This window comes from Schistocerca piceifrons, chromosome 4, assembly GCF_021461385.2.
Source record: "Schistocerca piceifrons isolate TAMUIC-IGC-003096 chromosome 4, iqSchPice1.1, whole genome shotgun sequence".
NCBI lineage: Eukaryota > Metazoa > Arthropoda > Insecta > Orthoptera > Acrididae > Schistocerca > Schistocerca piceifrons.
This window is the reverse complement of record NC_060141.1, coordinates 586,852,968-586,877,401: the sequence shown is the minus strand read 5'-3', so window position 1 is coordinate 586,877,401 and position 24,434 is coordinate 586,852,968. Positions and strand designations below refer to the sequence as shown.

The 24,434-nt window shown below is 43.3% G+C and overlaps 1 protein-coding gene across 1 annotated transcript; it reads right to left on the bottom strand.

The window, feature by feature from the left end:
• Positions 1 to 16,155: 16,155 nt before the first annotated feature.
• LOC124796036 (cytochrome P450 6k1-like) lies at positions 16,156 to 21,402 on the bottom strand. The gene is made up of 6 exons (XM_047260122.1): positions 21,281 to 21,402; positions 19,388 to 19,623; positions 18,788 to 19,282; positions 17,554 to 17,727; positions 16,593 to 16,802; positions 16,156 to 16,481 (listed from the first exon to the last, which is right to left on the bottom strand). Exons 1-6 carry the CDS (start codon positions 21,400 to 21,402, stop codon positions 16,366 to 16,368), a joined length of 1,353 nt encoding a protein of 450 aa, XP_047116078.1. The 3' UTR covers positions 16,156 to 16,365.
• Between the last annotated feature and the right edge of the window lie 3,032 nt (positions 21,403 to 24,434).

Sequence of the window (24,434 nt, the reverse complement as noted above, 5' to 3'; positions counted from 1 at the left end):
ACTGCCTAGGTTGCAAAATAACTAATGGTGGACGGAGCAAGGAGGACATCAAAAGCAGACTAGCCCTGGCAAAAAGGGCATTCCTGGCCAAGCACCGCTACGGTCGCAGGTTCGAATCCTGCCTCGGGCATGGATGTGTGTGATGTCCTTAGGTTAGGTAGGTTTAATTAGTTCTAAGTTCTAGGCGACTGATGACCTCAGAAGCTAAGTCGCATAGTACTCAGAGCCATTTGAACCTGGCCAAGCGAAGTCTGCTAGTATCAAACATAGGCCTTAATTTGAGGATGAAATTTTTGAGAATTTACATTTGGAGCACCACATTGTATGTTAGTGAAACATGGAATATGGGGAAAACAGAACAGAGGAGAATCGAAGCATTTGAGACATGGTTCTACAGACGAATGTGGAAAATTAGGTGGACTGTTAAGGTAAGGAATGAGGAGGTTCCGCGCAGAATCGGAGAGGAAAGGAATATGTGGAAAACGCTGATAAGAAGAAGGGACAGTATCATAGGACATTACATTTGTTAAGACATGTGGGAATGACTTCCATGGTACTAGAGGAAGCTGTAGAGAGCAAAAACTGAAGAGGAAGACAGAGATTGGAATACATCGAGCAAATCATTGAGGACGTAGGTTGCAAGTGCTACTCTGAGGTGAAGAGGTTGGCATAGGAGAGGAGTTCGTGGCGGGCCGCACAAACCAATCAGAAGACTGATGACCAAAAAAAAAAAAAAAGAAGATTTGATTTTCTAGTGTCGCAAACGGTTGTTTCGAAACTCTTACCGAATGGCCACTTAAAAATAAAAGAAAATTGTTCCAGTTGTTCATTTTTTCACTACGTTGCTTCTTAATTAGCGTTCCAGATTCACTATTGCTATTTATTACAGTTTTGTTCCACTTAGGCACCTCTGCGTTAACTAATCTCAAAAAAATGAATTGCGTTCCCTAGGAAAAGGCCCATCTATAGTCACGATTTGAGCTCTTATGATGTATTCTGTTTTGTCCTAAGACCACAACAACATAAAAAGAAAAGGAAAACAAACACGTTAGCCAGAATTACATCTGTTAACTCACTTGAAGAAAATTCGTCTTTTAAATTGTCTATGTTTGATTCCGAAATAGAAAGTAATCTGAATTTGAATGGGTGTAACACCTACGATAAAATTCTCTAGGGCGTTCTTTCGATAAAATTCTCGCACTTCTTTAATTTTTTCCTATTATAATTAATTACGCTTCCTCCATGAACCATGGACCTTGCCGTTGGTGGGGAGGCTTGCGTGCCTCAGCGATACAGATGGCCGTACCGTAGGTGCAACCACAACGGAGGGGTATCTGTTGAGAGGCCAGACAAACATGTGGTTCCTGAAGAGGGGCAGCAGCCTTTTCAGTAGTTGCAGGGGCAACAGTCTGGATGATTGACTGATCTGGCCTTGTAACATTAACCAAAACGGCCTTGCTGTGCTGGTACTGCGAACGATTGAAAGCAAGGGGAAACTACAGCCGTAATTTTTCCCGAGGACATGCAGCTTTACTGTATGATTAAATGATGATGGCGTCCTCTTGGGTAAAATATTCCGGAGGTAAAATAGTCCCCCATTCGGATCTCCGGGCGGGGACTACTCAAGAGGACGTCGTTATCAGGAGAAAGAAAACTGGCGTTCTACGGATCGGAGCGTGGAATGTCAGATCCCTTAATCGGGCAGGTAGGTTAGAAAATTTAAAAAGGGAAATGGATAGGTTAAAGTTAGATATAGTGGGAATTAGTGAAGTTCGGTGTCAGGAGGAACAAGACTTTTGGTCAGGTGATTACAGGGTTATAAATACAAAATCAAATACGGGTAATGCAGGAGTAGGTTTAATAATGAATAAAAAAAATAGGAGTGCGGGTTAGCTACTACAAACAGCATAGTGAACGCATTATTGTGGCCAAGATAGACACAAAGCCCACGCCTACTACAGTAGTACAAGTTTATATGCCAACTAGCTCTGCAGATGATGAAGAAATAGATGAAATGTATGACGAGATAAAAGAAATTATTCAGGTAGTGAAGGGAGACGAAAATTTAGTAGTCATGGGTGACTGGAATTCGTCAGTAGGAAAAGGGAGAGAAGGAAACATAGTAGGTGAATATGGATTGGGGGGAAGAAATGAAAGAGGAAACCGTCTGGTAGAATTTTGCACAGAGCATAACTTAATCATAGCTAACACTTGATTCAAGAATCATAAAAGAAGGTTGTATACATGGAAGAATCCTGGAGATACTAAAAGGTTCCAGATAGATTATATAATGGTAAGACAGAGATTTAGTAACCAGGTTTTAAATTGTAAGACATTTCCAGGGGCAGATGTGGATTCTGACCACAATCTATTGGTTATGAACTGCAGATTGAAACTCAAGAAGCTGCAAAAAGGTGGGAATTTAAGGAGATGGGACCTGGATAAACTAAAAGAACCAGAGATTGTAGAGAGTTTCAGGGAGAGCATAAGGGAACAATTGACAGGAATGGGGGAAAGAAATACAGTAGAAGAAGAATGAGTAGCTCTGAGGGATGAAGTAGTGAAGGCAGCAGAGGATCAAGTAGGTAAAAAGACGAGGGCTAGTAGAAATCGTTGGGAAACAGAAGAAATATTGAATTTAATTGATGAAAGGAGAAAATATAAAAATGCAGTAAATGAAGCAGGCAAAAAGGAATACAAACGTCTCAAAAAAGAGATCGACAGGAAGTGCAAAATGGCTAAGCAGGGATGGCTAGAGGACAAATGTAAGGATGTAGAGGCTTGTCTCTCTAGGGGTAAGATAGATACTGCCTACAGGAAAATTAAAGAGACCTTTGGAGAGAAGAGAACCACTTGTATGAATATCAAGAGTTCAGATGGCAACCCAGTTCTAAGCAAAGAAGGGAAGGCAGAAAGGTGGAAGGAGTATATAGGGGGTTTATACAAGGGCGATGTACTTGAGGACAATATTATGGAAATGGAAGAGGATGTAGATGAAGACGAAATGGGAGATAAGATACTGCGTGAAGAGTTTGACAGAGCACTGAAAGACCTGAGTCGAAACAAGGCCCCGGGAGTAGACAACATTCCGTTAGAACTACTGATGGCCTTGGGAGAGCCAGTCCTGACAAAACTCTACCATCTGGTGAGCAAGATGTATGAGACAGGTGAAATACCCTCAGACTTCAAGAAGAATATAATAATTCCAATCCCAAAGAAAGCAGGTGTTGACAGATGTGAAAATTACCGAACTATCAGTTTAATAAGTCACAGCTGCAAAATACTAACGCGAATTCTTTACAGACGAATTGAAAAACTGGTAGAAGCGGACCTCGGGGAAGATCAGTTTGGATTCCGTAGAAATGTTGGAACACGTGAGGCAATACTAACTTTACGACTTATCTTAGAAGAAAGATTAAGAAAAGGCAAACCTACGTTTCTAGTATTTGTAGACTTAGAGAAAGCTTTTGACAATGTTAACTGGACTACTCTCTTTCAAATTCTGAGGGTGGCAGGGGTAAAATACAGGGAGCAAAAGGCTATTTACAATTTGTACAGAAACCAGATGGCAGTTATAAGAGTCGAGGGGCATGAAAGAGAAGCAGTGGTTGGGAAAGGAGTGAGACAGGGTTGTAGCCTCTCCCCGATGTTATTCAATCTGTATATTGAGCATGCAGTAAAGGAAACAAAAGAAAAATTCGGAGTAGGTATTAAAATTCATGGAGAAGAAGTAAAAACTTTGAGGTTCGCCGATGACATTGTAATTCTGTCAGAGACAGCAAAGGACTTGGAAGAGCAGTTGAACGGAATGGATAGTGTCTTGAAAGGAGGATATAAGATGAACATCAACAAAAGCAAAACGAGGATAATGGAATGTAGTCAAATTAAATCGGGTGATGCTGAGGGAATTAGATTAGGAAATGAGACACTTAAAGTAGTAAAGGAGTTTTGCTATTTAGGGAGTAAAATAACTGATGATGGTCGAAGTAGAGAGGAGTTAAATGTAGACTGGCAATGGCAAGGAAATCGTTTCTGAAGAAGAGAAATTTGTTAACATCGAGTATAGATTTAAGTGTCAGGAAGCCGTTTCTGAAAGTATTTGTGTGGAGTGTAGCCATGTATGCAAGTGAAACATGGACGATAACTAGTTTGGACAAGAAGAGAATAGAAGCTTTCGAAATGTGGTGCTACAGAAGAATGCTGAAGATAAGGTGGGTAGATCACGTAACTAATGAGGAGGTATTGAATAGGATTGGGGAGAAGAGAAGTTTGTGGCAGAACTTGACTAGAAGGGATCGGTTGGTAGGACACGTTTTGAGGCATCAAGGGATCACAAATTTAGCATTGGAGGGCAGCGTGGAGGGTAAAAATCGTAGAGGGAGACCAAGAGATGAATACACTAAGCAGATTCAGAAGGATGTAGGTTGCAGTAGGTACTGGGAGATGAAGAAGCTTGCACAGGATAGAGTAGCATGGAGAGCTGCATCGAACCAGTCTCAGGACTGAAGACCACAACAACAACAACAATTAATTACGTTACTTCTTAGTGCTGTCCACGTCAAATGAAAACAGTTTCAACATTCTGCAGACCCATCATGCCCCAGTCTAAAATCTAAATCTGCATTGCATTACCAGCATTGATAACACATTCCGAGAAACAAAGCGGCAAACATGAATCACAATATGGCCGAGAAAGGCACAACGATACTCACTGTATTGGATGAAATTTGCTCTGCTGGTAGTTGATAGTAAAAGCGCAGTATCGGAATGAGAAAACAACTTACTGTCTCAGTTCTACTAGGGAAAGTGTCACGCAGATCAGTAGACGATTTGGGCCAGCAGCATTGTAGAGAAGTACTTCAGAATTCTACGTTGGTGGCACCTAAATATTCAAAGTGAAGACAGAATTCCACTAGTTACAAATTTGCCCGGAAAATATCAGATCGCAGACTGGAATTGTTGTTCATAATAAATGATGATTTCGCTCCTCGATGATTAACTGTTCGTATTTGCTTTCCTTTCTCTGGTAATGGGTATCATAATAGAAGTTTTAAATATTTGGATAGGAATTTTTAGGCTGTTCGCCAGTGCCGCATACCTCTTCAAGCGAAGTCGTTAAATGTTCAACGGTTGTCACGAATGAGATCACAATTTGTTTTGTCTCTGATTACTAAACGCGCAACTACCTTGTAATTGTCCATTAATGTTAGCCATTTTCTGACTAATTGTTCACATTTGTCGCCGAAATGAAGCAGCAAGCTGACACGGCTAGGTGGGGGAAATGTGGCGTCCACTTATTTTTCAGGCACTGCAGTGTTATGTGGTGTCCTTGTAAGGTATGTGTTATGAACTTCTCTCATGATTCATCAAGAAACTGACCAAGAACTAAATAAGTGCTTGCTTTCTGTTTACAGTGAGTATACAGCAATGCAATGAGGCTGTCCCTTCAAACATATAATCATGGACTCGAAATAGTAGTAACTGAACCGTCAAAATCAACACATAAATCGTTAATATCTAAGGTCTGAGTAAGATGCCAGATTATTACGCAGAAGTTTAGTAAGCATCGATTGCCTTAAATGCAGTCATCGACCTACCTTTCAGCATATGCAACCTAATTTCGTGCTAATAGAAAATAATTATTTCTGGTGATGTGCATTTGCAACCTTAATTCAGTGAGTGGCCTCTGTTGTACCAGAATATTCATGGGCCGCGATCAGAATGAAAAAATTAACTTCAACATGGCTGCGTGGTAGTATGGCGCAAGACCACATGCAGGTGACAAGAAGTGATTGGGTTTAAGCAGGGATAATTCAGAAAGAATTCATTAATATGTAGATATATTGTCAACGAACTATGGAATTAATTTGCAAATCCACATGGGTTCCCAAGGCAAGGCAAACATGTGTGAATTTCATAACTGACAACCGAATACAAGTCCTCAGTACACAACGTTTAGTAGACGGCAGCTCTTTTACGATTCAGGAGAGGGTGAATCATTTAGTCCACAGAACGACGGACTAAAAGATAATATTCGTCACTATAATCAGTTTCATTTAGTTCAAAGTAGTTCAAATGGCTCTGAGCACTATGGAACCTAACGTCTGCAGTCATCAGTCCCCTAGAACTTAGAACTACTTAAACATAACAAACCTAAGGACATCATACACATCCATGCCCGAGGCAGGATTCCAATCTGCGACCGTAGCGGTAGCGCGGTCCCAGACTTAAGCGCCTTGAACCGCTCTGCCACACCGCACCCATTTAGTCAAAACAGCAACCTGTGAGGTTCCGTAACGCCCTTCGAACAATACTGCCGCACGCCTGTCCGCAGAGTAATTATGAGTATACTGAAACTTCCTGGCAGATTATGATTAAAACTGTGTGCCGGACCGAGACTCGAACTCGGGACCCGAGTTCGAGTCTCGGTCCGGCACACAGTTTTAATCTGCCAGGAAGTTTTATATCAGCGCACACTCCGCTGCAGAGTGAAAATCTCATTCTATGAGTATACTGTCCATTACGTTAGCAAGTAGTTCCGAGACAGTCTAACCACTTCATCTAAGCTTCGCCACGGCAAGCAACAGAATAACGTCATTCTTCATTATTGCGCCGTCCTCAGATCATATTTAATCAGATAGACACGAAACAAAGTCAGTCTTCCTCGCAGAGCAGAATTCTCTCCAGTCAGCGCAGAACACGGAACAGTACAAGGAACAGAACCAGAATGGCGAAGTCCGTTCCAACAAGGAAGACTTTGTGATTTTCAAACTGTGAAAGCTTCCTATTGTCTAACAGACAACCCAGCCATCCAAGGATGTGAAAGTGTCTCAGTGGACACGTAAAGAATTGTTCAAAAAGCTTATTTCTACCAGTCGAAGCTGAGTGTAGTAAAGACACACTAAGTATTGCAAAGCTAAGTGTCGCGATGTAGCAGGGGGTAAAAATGAAATTTCCGAATGAACAGGCAACTTTCATCATCTTCTTCAGTAGAAACTAGGTACAAATTCAGCTAAAGCAATTTACTTCAGATTTTCTGTTTCTGTGAAATGATTTGGACCAGTTATAATAGTTATCATGAAAATGTCCTTTTGCAGGCAGGACATGAATTTTATTCGTGCATCTGGACTCGTTTTGCTTTTTTAACAAGACATCCTCAGTGACCGTTCTCGAATATTACATGATTCGCACATTCTGTTTCAGATTTAAAATAGTAATACAGTTCTTATATATAACATAATGAATAGGTACGAACAATTCATTTCTAGAAGGTCATGTGGGAAATTGTCTGAAAGTCGCATTTCTTCGAGTAGAGTCACTGTTATTTCGCAACAGAACATTATTTCAACTGTTATTTTCAATTTCTGGTGTGTTTCTAGAGTGGCATTTGTTTGTGTAAGTGATGCCAACCTTACCGATGTTTTGCTTTTACTTGTTTTCTGTCTGCCTGTGTGTGTTTTTATGTATGTATGTGTGTGCGTATGTGCGTGTGTTTCGTGTGTATGTGTGCTAAAGCAACAGCAGAAACTACAGGATAAATAACTACATGTGCGTTTTGATTTATGAATGTAAATTTCTATCAACGTGCTTATACTGAACGAATTGTGTAAGTGTCTATTAATAATAAAATCAACATTACACCTTTCTCTCTTCTTAGACCTTCTCTGCCCATGTCCCGTTCCTATTCCATTACAGATGGAAACATTTCCATACTTCTTTCTCGCAATCACAACGCCAGATGTGCACCTGGTGGCCAAAATTAGAACTGATTTCTTTCCAGCGTAAATCGGTCCGTATTAACGCGTTAGCATCTCTATCCAAGTTTCGCTGCCATACAATAATTGCAGCTGACACTGGACCTTTGTGAGTAGCTACATTTTAATTACAACCACTCGGTATTATTACTGTGTGTTGCTTTGTTCCTTTTGTGTTTTAAAAATCAGTAAAATAGCATGTTGCTTGTCGTATGTAGTTGTTCCACAAACGTGAGGCAGCTCTTACCATTGGAATTAATTTCGCCTGGGCCGTGATAACAGATGGCATTTCCTCGTGGCAGACAGAATTAGTTTTCCTAGCTCACACAAATTAATTTTTATCGGAGTAACAGTTACTCACAAATCGTTCGCAGAAAACGACAGTGGAAAAGACTAGCAATGAGATTGTCTCGGCCAAGCTGAAAGAAAAATACTTGGCGCACGATCCTTGGGAAAACTGCCAGATCGCAATAAGATTCAGCGAGAACAATGCCAAAACAAGCGTCCCATCTCTCTTTCTCTCTCTCTTGCAAGCTTATTTGTCTTTCAAAATTTCTTCCTGCAGCCGAATTACTGCTCTTTTGCCGGTGGAGTGATATAGCGAACCGTCTATCCAATGTTTTAGTTCTTCGTGTTTCCAGCCACTTCTGTAACTGGCAAGCCGCTTAGTCAGAGCGCCGGCCGGAGTGGCGGAGCGGTTCTAGGCGCTATAGTCTGGAACCGCGCGACCGCTACGGTCGCAGGTTCGAATCCTGCCTCGGGCATGGATGTGTGATGATGTCCTTAGGTTAGTTAGGTTTAAGTAGTTCTAAGTTCTAGGGGACTGATGACCTCAGAAGTTAAGTCCCATAGTGCTCAGAGCCATTTGAGCCATTTTTTTTAGTCAGAGCTTTAAAACTGCTGACATTGAGAGGTGTGGGAAAACAGGCCTTACAACGTGAATTATTCAAGGACACCAGTTGTTTCAGTTAATTTTCATGTATTCAGTACAAATGACATTGTGATAACCATTACACCGATCTCTCGCTTTTTGCAGAATGGTAATTCAAGCTCTCTCTGATGACCAAAATTTTCCGAAAGTCATAGAACCAACTTTTATTTCACCTTTCAAGATGCGTGTGTAACTACACCATGGGATATTTAACCGTAAGACGAACGAATGAATGTTAGATCAACGTCCTGTCGATAACGAATTCAGTAGAGGTGTTGAAAGTTGTCCTGGCATGGCACACAACAATGAAAGTTAACCTGTGGTGCTGACTATATAAAATGATTGAGAATGTAGTAGAATTTACTAACAACATTTATTTTTTAAAAGAAAACACAGACATAAAGTATAGTTATTCATTGAATACTGTAAACAACTAATAGTAAGGTTAAGAGAACAAGGGACAAGGATCCTGGGTGGCAGAAGTGAGTCAAGTACTCTGGGTCTAAAAAGTGGATAACGCATTCTGAACTGATATTACGCTGAGCAGACTTTGATTGATCAAATCTACTGAAGTTTATATAGGTGCAGGTTAGAGCAAGTGAAGATTGATGCCGGTACAGCAATACATTACCCTGTTTGCTTCGTGCGGCGATGTAAATTGCAGCTGGCGGAAGTGCTCGGCGGTGGCGAGACGTGGAGGCGGCACCTGTGAATCAACCGAGGCCATGAAAGAAATGCAGAAGTCTCGCTTTCTAGCGAACAGACAGACGGATCGCAATTTACTCCCTAGCAGAGCCTTGAAATCACGATAGATTTCGGTGTGTGACACACCCGTTCGCTGGTCATACCAAGGACCAATTTGGCTCACTTATACGATAGAGCACATAAGGATACCAAACGTCAAGACTGGTAAACCAAAAACCCTCGGCAAATAAGTAATCCGAGACATTTGAAGTCACACTGTTGGTACAGCAAGAACTTCACCACAGGCTCTGCAGTCTTACTACTTGCAAGTGAAGTCAGTCTCAGGACAGGTCCCAAGCACCAACCACACACGTCAGAGCTTCGACCAGAAGATCCTTCCACACCGAAGTCCAGAACCCGAGTGCCTCACACGTCTTCAGATAAAAAAAAATCCGTTATTCCGCAAAGTGCACGAACGACACCGCCTTCACCCCATCTTGAGCCAATCACAGGGCTTTAGAGGCGCTAAGTCTCCCCTCCTACACGATAGCACAAACTCATGTCGAACAAGTGCAAGAGTTAAGAAACCCGCGTCTCTGGAAAAAAAAGAAACAGCCAATTACTGGCTTCCTTAAGTTTTCATGGAGGGAGAAGATGTTTTTCTCCTGCAGCAACAAGCAAACAGATACAATCTTAAAGATCCTTATCTAAATTACCTGTGCCTTGGAGCATGTTAGTCCTAGCTATGAGGTGTAATAAAGATTCTATCTCTAAACATTTCTCAGAAGCCGGAGTTTCTTATACAACCGAGGCAGCCAATCGAAGTGAGTCACAGGCCCATTTGCGGTATTGGTGAACATGAAAACTTGTGAATTTTTGTTATGCATGACTCTGCACACAGTGTCTAGTTTATGACTCCACTGTGCAGGCACATCCCTTCAGTCCGTCGCACCCAGCCCAGCTTTCGGCTGGCGCCAATGCAGGTATAGCGGCATTGTCCTGCTGGAGACCCGTCTCAACTAGAGGTTGCTCTGTCTGCCCTGTACGGCTGTGAGCCTGTCTGGCAAGGTTTACTGAGGGATGGGTTCGCCACCAATTGCTTTCAACTTCCAACATGCCCTTTCTATGAACTTAGAACCATAAAAATAGCTCATGCTTTTAGCGCCCTACCAGACTGCATCAACATCTGCTCAGACCGTTAACTTTCTAGAGTCTCACTCAAGGTGCATAAGGTTGTAACAAAATTTTTAGTAATTTTCCATATACGAAAAATAGGTGAGAGAGTAACTTGTCCTCTCTCAGTGTAGCACAATCTTTTATCGAACAGAGACTGGGACAGTCGATGGCAATGTCCCATTCAAAGCAATCATCACGGCATTCGCCTCAAGGAGTTTAGGGAAATCACAGATAATTTTCTCAAATGCATGTACAATATGTTAGTCAGTTGTCTCCTTTTCCAATCATGCAAGCACCGTCTAACTACAAGTATTTATTTGTAATAGGTTTTAATAATTAAACACATAGGAAGTGCAGCAAGGCAAAAGCGAATAGCTGCAGGGAATTGTGAAGAAATAGAATAAAAGTGGCCATCAAAAGGACTGATTCAGTATTTAAAAAAGTTAAAACTACCTAGGGTGACATAAAAAGCAAGGACGACAACATTAACAGTTCAATGGGAACTCTAGTATCAACTGTGGAGGAGAAAGCGGATAGGCGTCAGGATACACTGAACACATCTACGAGGGCAGGACTCTTCTGATAACGTGATAGAAGAAGAAATGGGACCCAATATGCGGAGTTTATCACAGGTATGGAAGACGGTCGATCAAATAAGGCGAAAGGGATGGATAACATTCCATCAGAACTTCTACAATCATTGAGGAAGCGGCAGCCAATCGACTATTGAAGTCAGTGTGCAGAGCCTGTGAGACTGGAGATATACCATCGGAGTTTTGGAATATATCATCCGCATAATCCAGAAGATGGTAAGGGCACGTGTACGTATGCAGTGTTATACTGGAAGTGGATCATGGATTGCGAATGGTTCTCCACAGAATCGGCGAAGATAGGAACATATGGAAAAGACTGATACGAAAAAGGGACAGCATGATAGAACGTATTAAGGCAACAGGGAGTAGCTTTCATGGTACTGCAGGCAGCTGTAGATGGTAAAAACTGTAGAGGAAGATAGGGATTGCAATGAATCCAGAAAATTAATCAGGACGTGGGATGCAAATGCTATCCTGATATGAAGAGATTGGAATTCATGGCAGACCGCATCTAACCAGTCACGACAGTCACAAGACTGATGATTAAAAGAAAGGGCTAATAGGAGGTTAATTTCTGAATAGTCCTAGTATTATGGTTAAGATAAAATTGATTAGCTGACGTACAAATGACACAGACGTCATGTCTCGCGTCACGTCTCTCTTGCTTCATTCGCGATCGGAACATGAGTGGAAGAAAATGTCTCGCTTGGCAGTGTACAGGGTAGTCCAGAGCCGCTGGAGGCGTGGCTCACCAGGCGCACTCCATTGGGTGCGCCAGGTTCCGCACGACCGCTGTCGGCGTCTGACGGAAACTTGCAACTCCCTTGGTAATGCTGAGGCCCACGGGGTGGTATCGATACGTGATCCATTGCTGGGCATCATGTAGCCAAATATTTGAGTTCTCGCTACTGACTGATCAGATCAAATACATTCTATAATTCTCACTTGCAAACTATAGTGGCAGCAGAAAATATTGACAGCCATCGGTGTAGTAATAGCTTTTTTATCGTCGTAAAATTCATTTTTGTCGAGGCCAATACGAAATTCCTGTAAGTACAGCTAAGAACACAGCTAAATATTTGCCACACCCACGAGTCTTCATGCTCCTACAGCATGGCACCGACTCTAAAGAGAGTCCACAAGCTTCTTTCGATACGCCATTATCCAGCTGAAAATGATTAAATCCCTTAGAGCTACCAAATAGCGTGGATATTGATTTCTACGTATCGTCTGCTGTTCCAAGTAGTTCCTTACGTTGTCTATGCCACTGAGCCCGTGTGATTCAGCGGACAAGTCGAGATGCTTTAGGACGATTGAGTTTTCGTCAAACCAGGAATGTATGCGTGAAGCTCTGAGAAGAAGGCTGTTGTCATCTGCGAAGACGGAGTGTTCACAGCATTCTCATGATGATGATGTTTGGTTTGTGGGGCGCTCAACAGCGCAGTCATCAGCGCCGGTACAAAGTCCCAATTTTTACGCAGTCCAATCTAGCTTCCGTCACGAATGATGGCGATGATGATGAAATGATGAGGACGAGACAAACACCCAGTCCCTTGGCAGAGAAAATCCCCATCCCGGCCACGAATCGAACCTGTGACTGCGATCGAGAGGCAGCAACGCTAGCCATTAGACCAAGAGCTGCGGACACGAAGGCAGCATTCTCACCATGGAGATATAGTAGAAGGGTCAACACTGCTTGTCACCGAAAGTGTTAAAAGTCCTGAGTCATTTTCAGGTTTACATGAATGAGTGGGCCCAAATCATGGTATTAAAAACATACCCAAAACACCACAGACCCACCTCGGGCCTGAACTGACCTTGAAGCGTCGGTGCAATCGACACGTCGCATCATTTGAAAAACCGAAAAATCGCGACACTTCGTGCCACACTACATGCAACCAGTCAGCTATTGTTCATTTTCTGTGTTGTTTGGTCCACTGAAGATTTATGTGCCACTGTGAGCAATAAGCTTTAGCCATCCACCTACAAATGATCCTTGTATCCACTTTTCTTCACAATGATCATTAGGGCACTTTTGACATGGACCTGCATTCATTAACAATAGCAATTCCTCTAGAGATTGAAACCGGTTTTCAGTTCGTGTCGGTTGGAATATTTTTACGATCACTTTCCTTCGGCCGTGTTACAAAGCTGTGACAGGTACACCATTTTTTGTAGACACTTTGGACAGTTCTTGTTAACACAGCAACAGAACAGGAAACTTCATTCACGGCGTGCTCATGGGCACGTCCAAACACGATAGCTCCTTTCCGTCAATCTGTCACGTTTCCATGTCGACCCATTTTACTGCACTGACTCCATTCAACCGACTGGTACGTACACACCGCTTCACTGTCTTGACGTCAACCGAGGGTTATAAGACCGCCTGGGCCGGTTCTACAGCCCTCCATGGCGACCAGTGTGTTCTTTTAACTAACATTTTGCATGGTTTACTTAATCAGTCATGTTACAGTCCAGTTCAGGTGCGATTGTGGTGTACAGTGTCGTGCTGATTCAGGCCTTAAATCTGTTTTTACACCTTCCATATGGTATCAGATCCGTAACGCTTTTCAAGTACTTTATGAATTCGGTAATATCCTGATATATTTTCTCTATTTGGTTTTGCTACTAGGAGACGTGGGTGTAAGAACCGCCTGCGGCGGCCGAGCCGTTCTATGCGCTACAGTCCGAAACCGTGCGACCGCTACGGCCGCAGATTCGAATCCTGCCTCGGGCATGGATGTGGGTGATGTCCTTAGGTTAGTTAGGTTTGAGTAGTTCTAAGTCCTAGGGGACTGATGACCTGAGAAGTTAAGTCCCATAGTGCTCAGAGCCATTTGAACCATTTTTTGTGTATGAACCTGTAAGTTGTAGAAGATACAGTTGATACTCTGTCGTCACTGACTTGGCCTTTGTTCCTTCAATTTCAGTTCATAACGTTCTATTATTTTAAATTCTGACAATGTATCTCTCTTTTAAAATTTCCCAATTTTCCTATGTAATTCAAATATTTAACATTCTCTACTCCGATCTACAGTAAATTTTCGCTCTTCTTTCTTCCCCCTTGCTGGACATACTTCAACGTCTTCAGTGGCCTGGTTTCCGCCACGTTTTGCATTCCCAGGGAATTTATCATTGCTGTGTCTTCGGCCTTTGCGTATATTTTCTGTCGTGATGTCAAATACGTGCCCTGAACGACTCTTCGCTGCTGCTTTCAAAACGACTAACCGAAGAATGAAGGACACTTCTTGTTCTGATAGCCTTCTTCCTCCGAAGCATGGGAATTTTCATGTGTTGTGAAGTCATCCTACAACTGTCTCATGAATCAGTGCTGCGAATGTCACGCACCGGTAGTCAAATGTGTGATATTTTCACCACAACATAAACTCCTGCAAAGGGGTGAAAATTGCGATCAGGGCGGACAACAAAGTGCAACCGAGGCTGAAGCATAAGATCGTCACAAGAAGAGAAATGTATGGGGAGAGTGGCAGTTTATGCAATAAACTTTCAGAATTGAGAAATTAAGTACATGCAACAAACAGGAAGAAACTTCAGTGTAATGTTTAAAGAATATAATAACAAGAGAACGGCTCATCGGCAGCGACGAAGCACCTCAAGAACGAACAGCATCTTTGCATAACATCGCAGACACCTTGAGGGTATTGTACTTTGAGGATAAAAATTGATTGTTGTCAAATTTGGAAGAAGTGGATATCTTTTGCGCTTTAAGAAAGGACTGCGTCAGCGTGTTAAGCGAAAAGACAGAAATGTCCCTTGGCCCACTTTAGCCATGCCCTTTTTGGGAAGCAGCAGCCAACTTATTCGAATTGAGGCTTTAGGCGCAATGTTTCCTGTTGGTAATTCCTTTATAGATGCACGCATTGTAACATGGGTGTAGTTTTAGAATTTACTAGCACTTGCCATACAATGTTCATAGATTTTATGGCTGATCGTAGCTTCGTGGAGGGCTGTGACACATGCGTTGCAGGAATGTGCTGTGTTTGTTACGTGAAAGCGGCTTCCTTGACTTTACCACTGACCCTTGAAGAGATACCAACATGAGATACCCTAAGAATAGTTTTATGTTTAACAAAGCATGTTTTCTGCTGGATTTTTACTTTCGACAGTGCCGTATGGCATACGAGTTTTAACGGAACATTATACTACGGGACAGTATCAATATTTTATAGCTATGAGTGTGTGTAGTGTAGCAATATATTGATTTGTTGCCTTGTTTTATAGCGCTTGATAAAATGGTAATGTAACCTCGAAACAGGTTGTGGCGAAAATGTCACATGTTTGGTTACTGGTGTGTTACATTCGCGATACTGATATGCGAATTTTTGTTGAAGACCTTAGAGTATCATGAGGTCGAACCGTGGACTATTATACAGCCGATCTAAAGTGCAAAGCCGGCCGGAGTGGCCGAGCGGTTCTAGGCGCTACAGTCTGGAACCGCACGACCACTACGGTCGCAGGTTCGAATCCTGCCTCGGGCATGAATGTGTGTGATGTCCTTAGGTTAGTTAGGTTTAAGTAGTTCTAAGTTCTAAGGGACTGATGACCTCAGCAGTTAAGTCCCATAGTGCTCAGAGGCATTTGAACCATTTTTCTAAAGTGCAAAGCACAAGATGATGTTGAGACAATTGATTTGGAAGAAGCAGGCAGTCGAACAATATGGCCAGAGAGCCTGTGTCGGTAAGAGCTGTTACAAGTGAGAATGCTCAAAACAGTAATCACCATACCACATAAAACTTTGGCGTCAACAATACTGTAGTGTAATCAGGAGTCAGTAGGACATAGGAAGAAAGTAGGAGCTATCTGCTAAGAAAAAGATGTCTAAAGACAATATGTACAAAATAAAATAATTTATTGGCTTTTATTAACATTATGATTAGCTTATTCAGTCTTATTACTTGTTTTGCCCAACAATTTAAGACGAAATGTTCTTTAGGGTCTTTACAAGTAATTATCATAAAAAAATGCTGACAACATCTATTCAGCGTTTTTAAGTATATGAACAATATTTCAGTATGAAATAAATTATTGAACTACTACACAGTAGTAAAATTCTGAGCTCTGTTACACGGTAACGTATAGCAGCATGTATCTCAGTCTCATGCAGTGTATTCTTTGGATAATATCGGCGATGAAAGTAAATTACTTCTACTAGACTACAAGGAATGCAGCAGTGTGGACGTCAAGCCACTATTCTAATTTCAGATCGCTAGAGATTGTCGACACTCCTGGTGTGGAGCGTCTTTCCGTCCTTAGTGGACAGCTCGTACTGCGATAAGAGTTCGACAACGGCGGTCTTCACAGCCAACAGACCCAGCCTGTAACCTGAAACAGAAAGACCACATTAGGTTACGCACTGAGTAAGTCAAGTCAATTAAGGTACGTGTGCATTCAAAATAAAGATCGCAGGTGGGATGAATAAGATGCTGTACTTACCGACACACTTTCGCGGTCCTCCGCCGAAGACGAGCTGTGGCGCCTCCACGCCTGTGTCTGGCTGGAAGCCGTGGGGCCCGCAGTCCCTGCTGAGCGACCAGACGGGCACCAGGACGCGGTCTCCCGGCTGCAGCTGCTCGCCTCCCAGCGAACACGCCTGCCGGCACTCGCGGCTCAGCACTGGCTCCGAGGGGTGCAGCCGCAGCGTCTCTGTCGAGCACAAGTACAACACGTCAGCCACAGGTAACGAGGATCCAGCTTCGTACGACAAACAGTACACTACATGTGGGAAACAAGGGTGAGTACCCTACTCGTACTAAAGTTATATTTTAAGCACGACGATTTCTCAGGGAAATAAGATGAACACAGACTACCAATGTAAATTGGAGGCATTTTCAACACAGCAGACACCGCTCACAGTAACTTGCCGCAGAGGTTTGGAGAACAGACTCAAACAGTTACTTCTTTCTCCACCACCATTATCTTTACTTCTTTTCGTCCCTATTTACACATCTCTTTTTTATTAATCATCATCTATACACACTCTCCATCTTCCAGTGTGAGGTGCAAGATATTCTTGGCGTTATTTGTTTGCCCTTTTCACTTTTCTCTGGTGAATGGAATATGTGAAACATGACAACGTGTGCCCGCCCCTCTGTAGTGTTCCACACCTCCATATGGCCATTAAAATTGCTACACCAAGAAGAAATGCATATGGTAAACGGGTATTCATTGACATACTACAAACTTTTTCTTCGAAATTCCCGCGTTTTCGTTAAGTTTTTTTCGAGTTTAAGGGTACTGACATTCTTCGCATTAGAGGGTTCTTCACCTACGCCGTTCTGAATCTCGTTACACTCACAGATTAAAATTTTCTGTACAACATAACTTCTCTTGAAGTAGGACATTCTGTCTGAATAAATTATCTTTACTATACAGATTGCAAAGGCGTTGTGCTCACCGTTAACAACGGCTTCCAGTAGAGGCAGCGCAGTTGGATCTTGAGCAGAGGCGATGTCAGAGCGCATTCGCTGCTGCAGCTGTGGCTGCGCGGCCAGCTCCAGGAGGCAGTGCTGCAGGACGTGGCTGGTCTCTCCAGCGCCAGCTGACAGGATGGCGGCGGTCTGACTCGAAACTGCAACGATGAAAATGATTGACTGTTGAGAAATGCCACTGAATCCAAAGGAAACACTGTCTAGTCACTTTATTACGACCACCTAGTCGCACATGTATCACCGGAAGTTTGCAGTACTCACAGCAGTTGTACAGAGTTGTAAATGATATCTAAAGCACTTCTGTGAGCTACTGAAAGGGTCATGGTGAAGAATTCAACCAGGGAATATTTTGAGAACTTAGTGGTGCTATTTCAGGCATTTCCCTACAACCATAACCACGTGACATGCAGTTTCTAGTAGGATTACTCCCATACTATGGAAAACAATCTTTGTGTCCATGTGAAAGTACGGACAAAGAAATTACGAAATCAGTGGAAAGTAATTTCCACAAGATTAATGACAGTAGAAACCTAACCCAAAAACTTTTCTTAGACCACAGTACTGATGCTTCCCCGCTACCACTACGTCACCCACGCCTTCTAACAGCGTAACAGAAAAGCCTTCGCTCTCCGAAATCTCTCACTGGAGTCTCTTGATGCCCAGATGTCCCGTCATGCAGGAGCCGCGATCCATTGCATATTGCTGCTTGTCACCAGCGGCGAGGAAATTGGTTTTTCCCATCAATGTATCATCTTTAAGCCACCAGTCTACTTCAGAGCTCTGTTCCCAGCTTGGTTCACTGGAGTGCTTTCATAGTCACAGAACGCTACTGCCCAGTTTATTTGGAAAGTAACGGTGCTGCTATTGTAAGTCGACTTGTCTTCACCCAGAGTGGAACGATCACCTCGACAATAACGACAGTGTTATTAACCCCTTCGCCAGTAACACATTTTCACGACAGAGCTACACAAAGAATTTACGTTTTACCAGAAAAGCAATGGAAGTCCATTTCACAATACGATTAATCCTTTCTTTCACTTGAAAAAAAAAACTACAGAGTCTTATCTGTCTTTTTGAACATCTATATTGCCAGGACATATTATGTGACATTTGTTGTGTGACGTGTGTGGTGGTCATAATAATGTGATATGGTAGTGTGCACACATCTGATGTTGTCAGCAAGTGGGTTCCTGTAGTTACCTTCATGTAGGACAGCATTATCATCTGCGCCCTCCAGCTTCATCTTCTTCGTAAGCAGGTGTACAAAGTCGTGAGAAGACACAGGGTTGCTGTTACGGTGGTCGATACTGACAGCAGCCACCGATCTGAAGAAGTTGGCAATCTTGTCGGGTAGTTGTCCCAGCCCCAGAGCGTCGAATGCGGCTCGACCCAGGTATTCGAACACGAAGCGGCGGCCGAACTCCGTCTTAGCGTCATGCGCACGCTGCACTGCCTCCAGGAACGGCGAGCAGCCCTCCGCGTCCTCGAGGGTCCGCGTCTGCAGCCCGAGCAGCGCTGAGGCGATGCAGTCGGTGCAGTAGGCCAGCAGCTGCCGCGGCGACACAACGGCTGCAGACCCGCCAGCCAGCGAGGCCAGGCGGCGGGCGTGCGCGCGCAGCTGCGGCTCGGCGGAGCGCAGGGCCGACGGCGTAAAGGAAGGCGTCAGGCAGCTGCGGGCCCGCTTCCACTGCTCTCCTGCAACACAGGCCTGCCTGAGTATCGCTACGGTACTCAGTGGGAACTGAGCCATATAACCTGTGTCTTAGAGAGACTGGCTAAATGCCATCACAGGTCTCTCACCTTCCTGAGCGAACAGCCCGTCGTCGTAGGCCTGGGTGCGCGCCCTGGCGGGGAAGCTGGGGAAGTGGGCGGACAGCAGCTGCCAGGCGAGCTGTGGGTCCCTCAGCAGCAGCAGCCGCTGCCGGCCCAGCCGCACCCACGAGGCGGACTCCTGCGGCCGCGACACGTAGTGGCCGTGCAGCACCTCGTGTAGGGGGCGCGTCTCCACCACCAGGGACAGCAGCCACTGCAGCAGTCTGCAACGCAACAGAGAACACGCCTGTTGAACCAGGCCTTCCACTACTGCTTGTCTTTGTTACTGGTAAAGCTTCCGGGCTCTCATCGACCATGATATTATTTTTTTTCATGACTTTCGTCCAGGGCTGCGTTGAGTATCTTGAGAGATACGCCTGTCTCTGCTGGGTCTTGTCTAGTGAGAAGTACATCTGAAGATATGTATTGCAGCTCAGGACGAAATGTCAGTAACAAAAAAGTTTAATGCACCAGAGCCATACAACTGGCAAGATTCATAAGCAACTGTTGCTGTTGCACCCCAAACAAAAGCATGACGCTGTAGTATGCTGATTTCATCTAAATCCGTACTTCGCAATTCACTGAAGGTCATTATGTATTGAGCATGGCACAAACGACTACTTATATTCTTCAGCCGTTCATGCCCTACTGCTTACACACGGTCCTAGATAAACTGTAGATTCCTCACTGTAATTGAAAACTGCTGTGCTGAAATTCTTTTCTCTTTGATTATGCTAGCTGAGTTTTTTTTATATTTCTGTGATACTCTCCCGTACGTTAAGTAAATCTTGTTTCTATATGTATCTGTGATACTCTCCTGTACATTAAGTAAATCTTGTTTGTATGTGTATGGTATACGCTATTTGTTAGTACAAATATATGAAACAACAAATAATGATAGAAACTTAATTACTTCAAGTGGAACTTTGATAAATTTTCAGGCAAACTGGTTCAAAAAATCAGGGCTGTAGTACCAAAGTGTGCAAGTTATTCAGCAAATTATTTAATAGGGCGAATTCAGCTTAATTCGTCTTTGGAAAGTTCCAATGAATTATTTTCATTGCTCATTTTCTGAGAGCATAGCTTAGGTCTAATTGCAGTGGCTGCAACTAAATTTGTCTGCTAAAGTATGGAACTGTTGGTTTTTACAGGAGTCACTGCTATAAAATGTTTTAGGGTTTGTTGTCTCGTCAATTTGTAGTGTTTCCACATCGTTGAGGAAGACACATCTCTACATCTGTAAGATATATGGAGTCCTGAAGCCACACTGACACACTGCAAATTGATGTGTCAAGAAAAAAAAAGACGATTTACTGCATGTGCTTCGTATAATCATCAGATGATTTTATAATGGAAACCAATACTTAGTGAAAACTAAAGGAATTTAAACTTGTGTCCAGATTATAATACCGAATATCTCGTCAGAAGTATTGCCGAGTGAATAAAAACAAGGTTAGATGTAAACAGTAAATATGTGGCATCGAAATCACAACAAAACAGCCCAGAAAAATAAAGCAAAATTTGTAACTTAGCGGACGTGTTTCCGACAGAAAAGCGCTGCGGCAGAGTAGCTAATTCTGTCCTTGCTCCAGACCGTCTGCAGATATTGTTATCACGTATAACAGACACTCAAATGCATATGTAATCACGTATTGACACAATATTGTTGTTACTGTACTATGTTGCCATTACCTCATTCATGATACCGGTTTATACTGTATTATAGTTTACTAACCATTTCAATTACTGTATGCGCTGTAAGATTCACCACTGCCTATTTAATGCTACCCTCACTAAGACTCTGGTTCGTTTTCGGAAGCACCAGTAGAGTGATACTTAAGGAAGAAAACTCAAACCTTAGCTATTTGCATTGTGTCGTACCTGTACCGCAGAGAAATGCAGGCTGCGATGACAGCGACGAAGGCGGCAGCCGGCAGGGCCCAGACGGAGAGGCTGGGAGCGCAGCCGGCGCTCAGCAGCAGCAGTCTGCTCGAAACACTCATGTCTTCCAGATAGCACAGCACGGCGAGTGGGAGTGTTGTGGTGCTGGCACGGGCCGGCCTCTGCCTTAAGTATCGGCGCTCTTCCCCCACCACCAGCCTCTCGCCTAGCGCCGTCTCACTCGCCGCGACGCTCTCTGTCTGAGGCGGGCGTGACGAAGCTGAAACGCTCCGTCATCCCGCACCCAACATGACAATCGTCTATCTCTGCGAGTACTGGCGCTCATTCAAACGTAGTACTCTCAACCTTGAACTCACTCTCTCTCGGCTATCCTGTCATCGGGCGCGGCCGTGATAATGTTTTATTATGCAGGGGACCACATAATGTCAACTTGGCGCACTTCGGCGAGCGGGACAGCTTGCTGTCGATAGTCCGTTGAAGCGAGCCAAATATGGAAAGTGATTTAAAGTTGGTTTTCATTTAAACACAAAATGTTGATGCTCTGGAACATCTTACAGCGAACGCAGGCACACAAAACCTCTCGATTCTCCAGGTGGGGACTACTCAGTTCGCGAATATTCTGTCGATTTATCAGTTAAAAGAAAACGATGGTGATTTCTTTTATTTTAATCAGAACGAGTATTTTCGTTTTGAATACACTATTACGTACGTGACTCCTATTTTCTCAAGCACATAGGGGCACTGAAATTCACTGATCTGTCCAAGAGTCTTCTTCTTTTGCCTTTTCCCATTTCTTCTACAGGGTCGGCATTGTTATTTGGGTTGAGATAATATTAGTGGTATCTGGCGCCCGCATGCTTTTCGTGACGCCAGCCCACTCTGGGACGGAATTGGTGTGCTCCATTTGCGTCTACAGACACCCCGGTTAATATTAAACTTTCGACACTTTAATGTAGAATTAAAAACTATTTACTCTGTAAGTACCAAATTTTATAATAATAGTCTCCAGACTGTGGGCTGCAGGATTTGCGTTGTTAGTAGTGCTAGCGTTCTAACTTTCCGTTAGCAGCCGGTATTGGCACGGCGACGTAGCGCTGAAGCACAAACATCGGTGTGGATTACAGCTGCAGACTGTCAACATGGGTCTGGACAAGGTGAGCAGGACTTCACTCGCGAAGCTGTTTTATCAAAACAACGGCAATAGTGTTGCTATTCTTCGCAAGTATCGACACACTGAAGGAATACAGAGAGTTCCTCTTTCCGCATCGGGGATAAATAACATGTTTCGAAAGTTCGAATTAACGGGCGATTTCGGAATTACTCCCTGGAGAGGCCGATAGCCAACTCCGTCACAAACTGTCGAAGAAGTTACTGTTGCCGTAGATGAGAATGCTGTACTCAACCTGCGATCTTCAAGCAGTGCACGAGCTGTGCACGGCAGCTGAACTTGGTTCACCGTTCTAAAAATGCTGCGAACATTAGTGAAACGGAATGTCTAGTGCAGTTCCGGGCCCTCGTGCGAGCAGATGGTCGTCACAGTGAGCAACGTTTGTTCCTGGAACGTAAACACGGTACGCAATTAACTAATGTTGCCCTCTCCTGTAAAGATCAAAATATGTTTCTTTCAGTGGTTTACTCGTTATTTCTCTTCCAAATGTCCTTAAAAAAGTTTCCACAAAGTTATATTTTTCTACGATCGCTAGTTTTTCACGGGGGCCCACACAAATAACGAAGTTTAATTATAACCACAATGTTTGTTTACGTTCAAGTGTGAAAACATTTTCTAAATGTTTGTGTATCCTGTATCTGAGGCAGTACATGGTTGCCAGTCCGTATTTTTACTTATTTTGACGTGCAAAACCGACTAAAAACCACATCCATGTTGGCCACGTCACCATCCCTCGCCCTTAATCCGCAATGCAGATTTTGATCCAAGACAGGATCGCCTCCCCGTACCCCAAAAGCGGCGCATTAGCGCGCTCGGCTGTCTGGACAGGTGTGAGTGCGCAGAACACAATTCCTTCGACTATACCGACGGTCTGACTGGCCGAAAAATGAGAATTGTCGTCAGGAAAAAAATGAATGATAAGCAGAAACAGAAAAAAATGTACGTTTACTCCCCGAAAGTAAATTGAAAGCAATTGATACGAAATAGTCTCTTGTAAACGTAAGCCGGCCGGTGTGGCCGAGCGGTTCTAGGCGCTTCAGTCTGGAACCGCGCGACCGCTACGGTCGCAGGTTCGAATCCTGTCTCGGGCATGGATGTGTATGCTGTCCTTAGGTTAGTTAAGTTTAAGTAGTTCTAAGTTCTATGGGACCTATGACAGATGTTAAGTCCCATAGTGCTCAGAGCCATTTGAACCATTTTTATAAATGTAATTTTACACGTAAGTTGCCGATTTCTGGCGAGTAATGCCCAAGTGACGCAAATAGCTGTTTCCGGGGCGCTGATAACATCGCCGTTGAGAGCCTGTAAGCTCCAAACACAAAGCAGTTCCCGGTAAAACACGTATATTTTTCCATTATCTGTCCAATCAAGAGTTCTCGTTAATCTGGGTTATAGATCTTGCTGCTTTTATCATGTAATAAGTTTGTAGACAATTTTTCGCATTTATCACGCTTGTCCTGTCGGAATTACCATAATAGCAAATGTGCCATAAACATTGTAGATATTATTTTTAATGAAACGGCGAACAGTCTCGTCGTAATTTTCATTCATATTTCTTATGCTAGTCGTTTCTGGTGTTCACAAATATGCCTACAACTACGCCCTATAGTTAAGAAGTATACGAGGGTGTTCAGACAAGTAATGCCTCAGAATTTTTTGTGTGAAATCTCTTAAAAGTTTTCAAACAGAACAAATTCTATTAACATTCTACACCTTCATTCTTCAAGTCTACATATGTATTTCTCAACAGTCACCATGGAGACGAACACGTTTCTCTCAATGAGGGACCAGTTCGTTGATATCGTCACTGTAAAATGTTTGACTTTGTTGATGAAGCCACAGACTCATTTCTGCTTGTACCGCTTCATCACTATCAAAGTGAAGTTCTCGCAGACGTTGTTTGAGTTTTGAAAACGTCAAAATTGGATGAGGTCAAGTCGGGATTGTATGTGAGATGATCGATGA

Excerpts from the sequence above, each read along its gene's own strand:
- LOC124796036 (XM_047260122.1), bottom strand. The coding sequence starts at position 21,402 with ATGAGTGTTTCGAGCAGACTGCTGCTGCTGAGCGCCGGCTGCGCTCCC. Across the intron at positions 19,624-21,280 it reads TGCATTTCTCTGCGGTACAG|ACTGCTGCAGTGGCTGCTGT; the intron begins GTACGACACAAT and ends GTTGCGTTGCAG. Across the intron at positions 19,283-19,387 it reads CGGGCTGTTCGCTCAGGAAG|GAGAGCAGTGGAAGCGGGCC; the intron begins GTGAGAGACCTG and ends CCTGTGTTGCAG.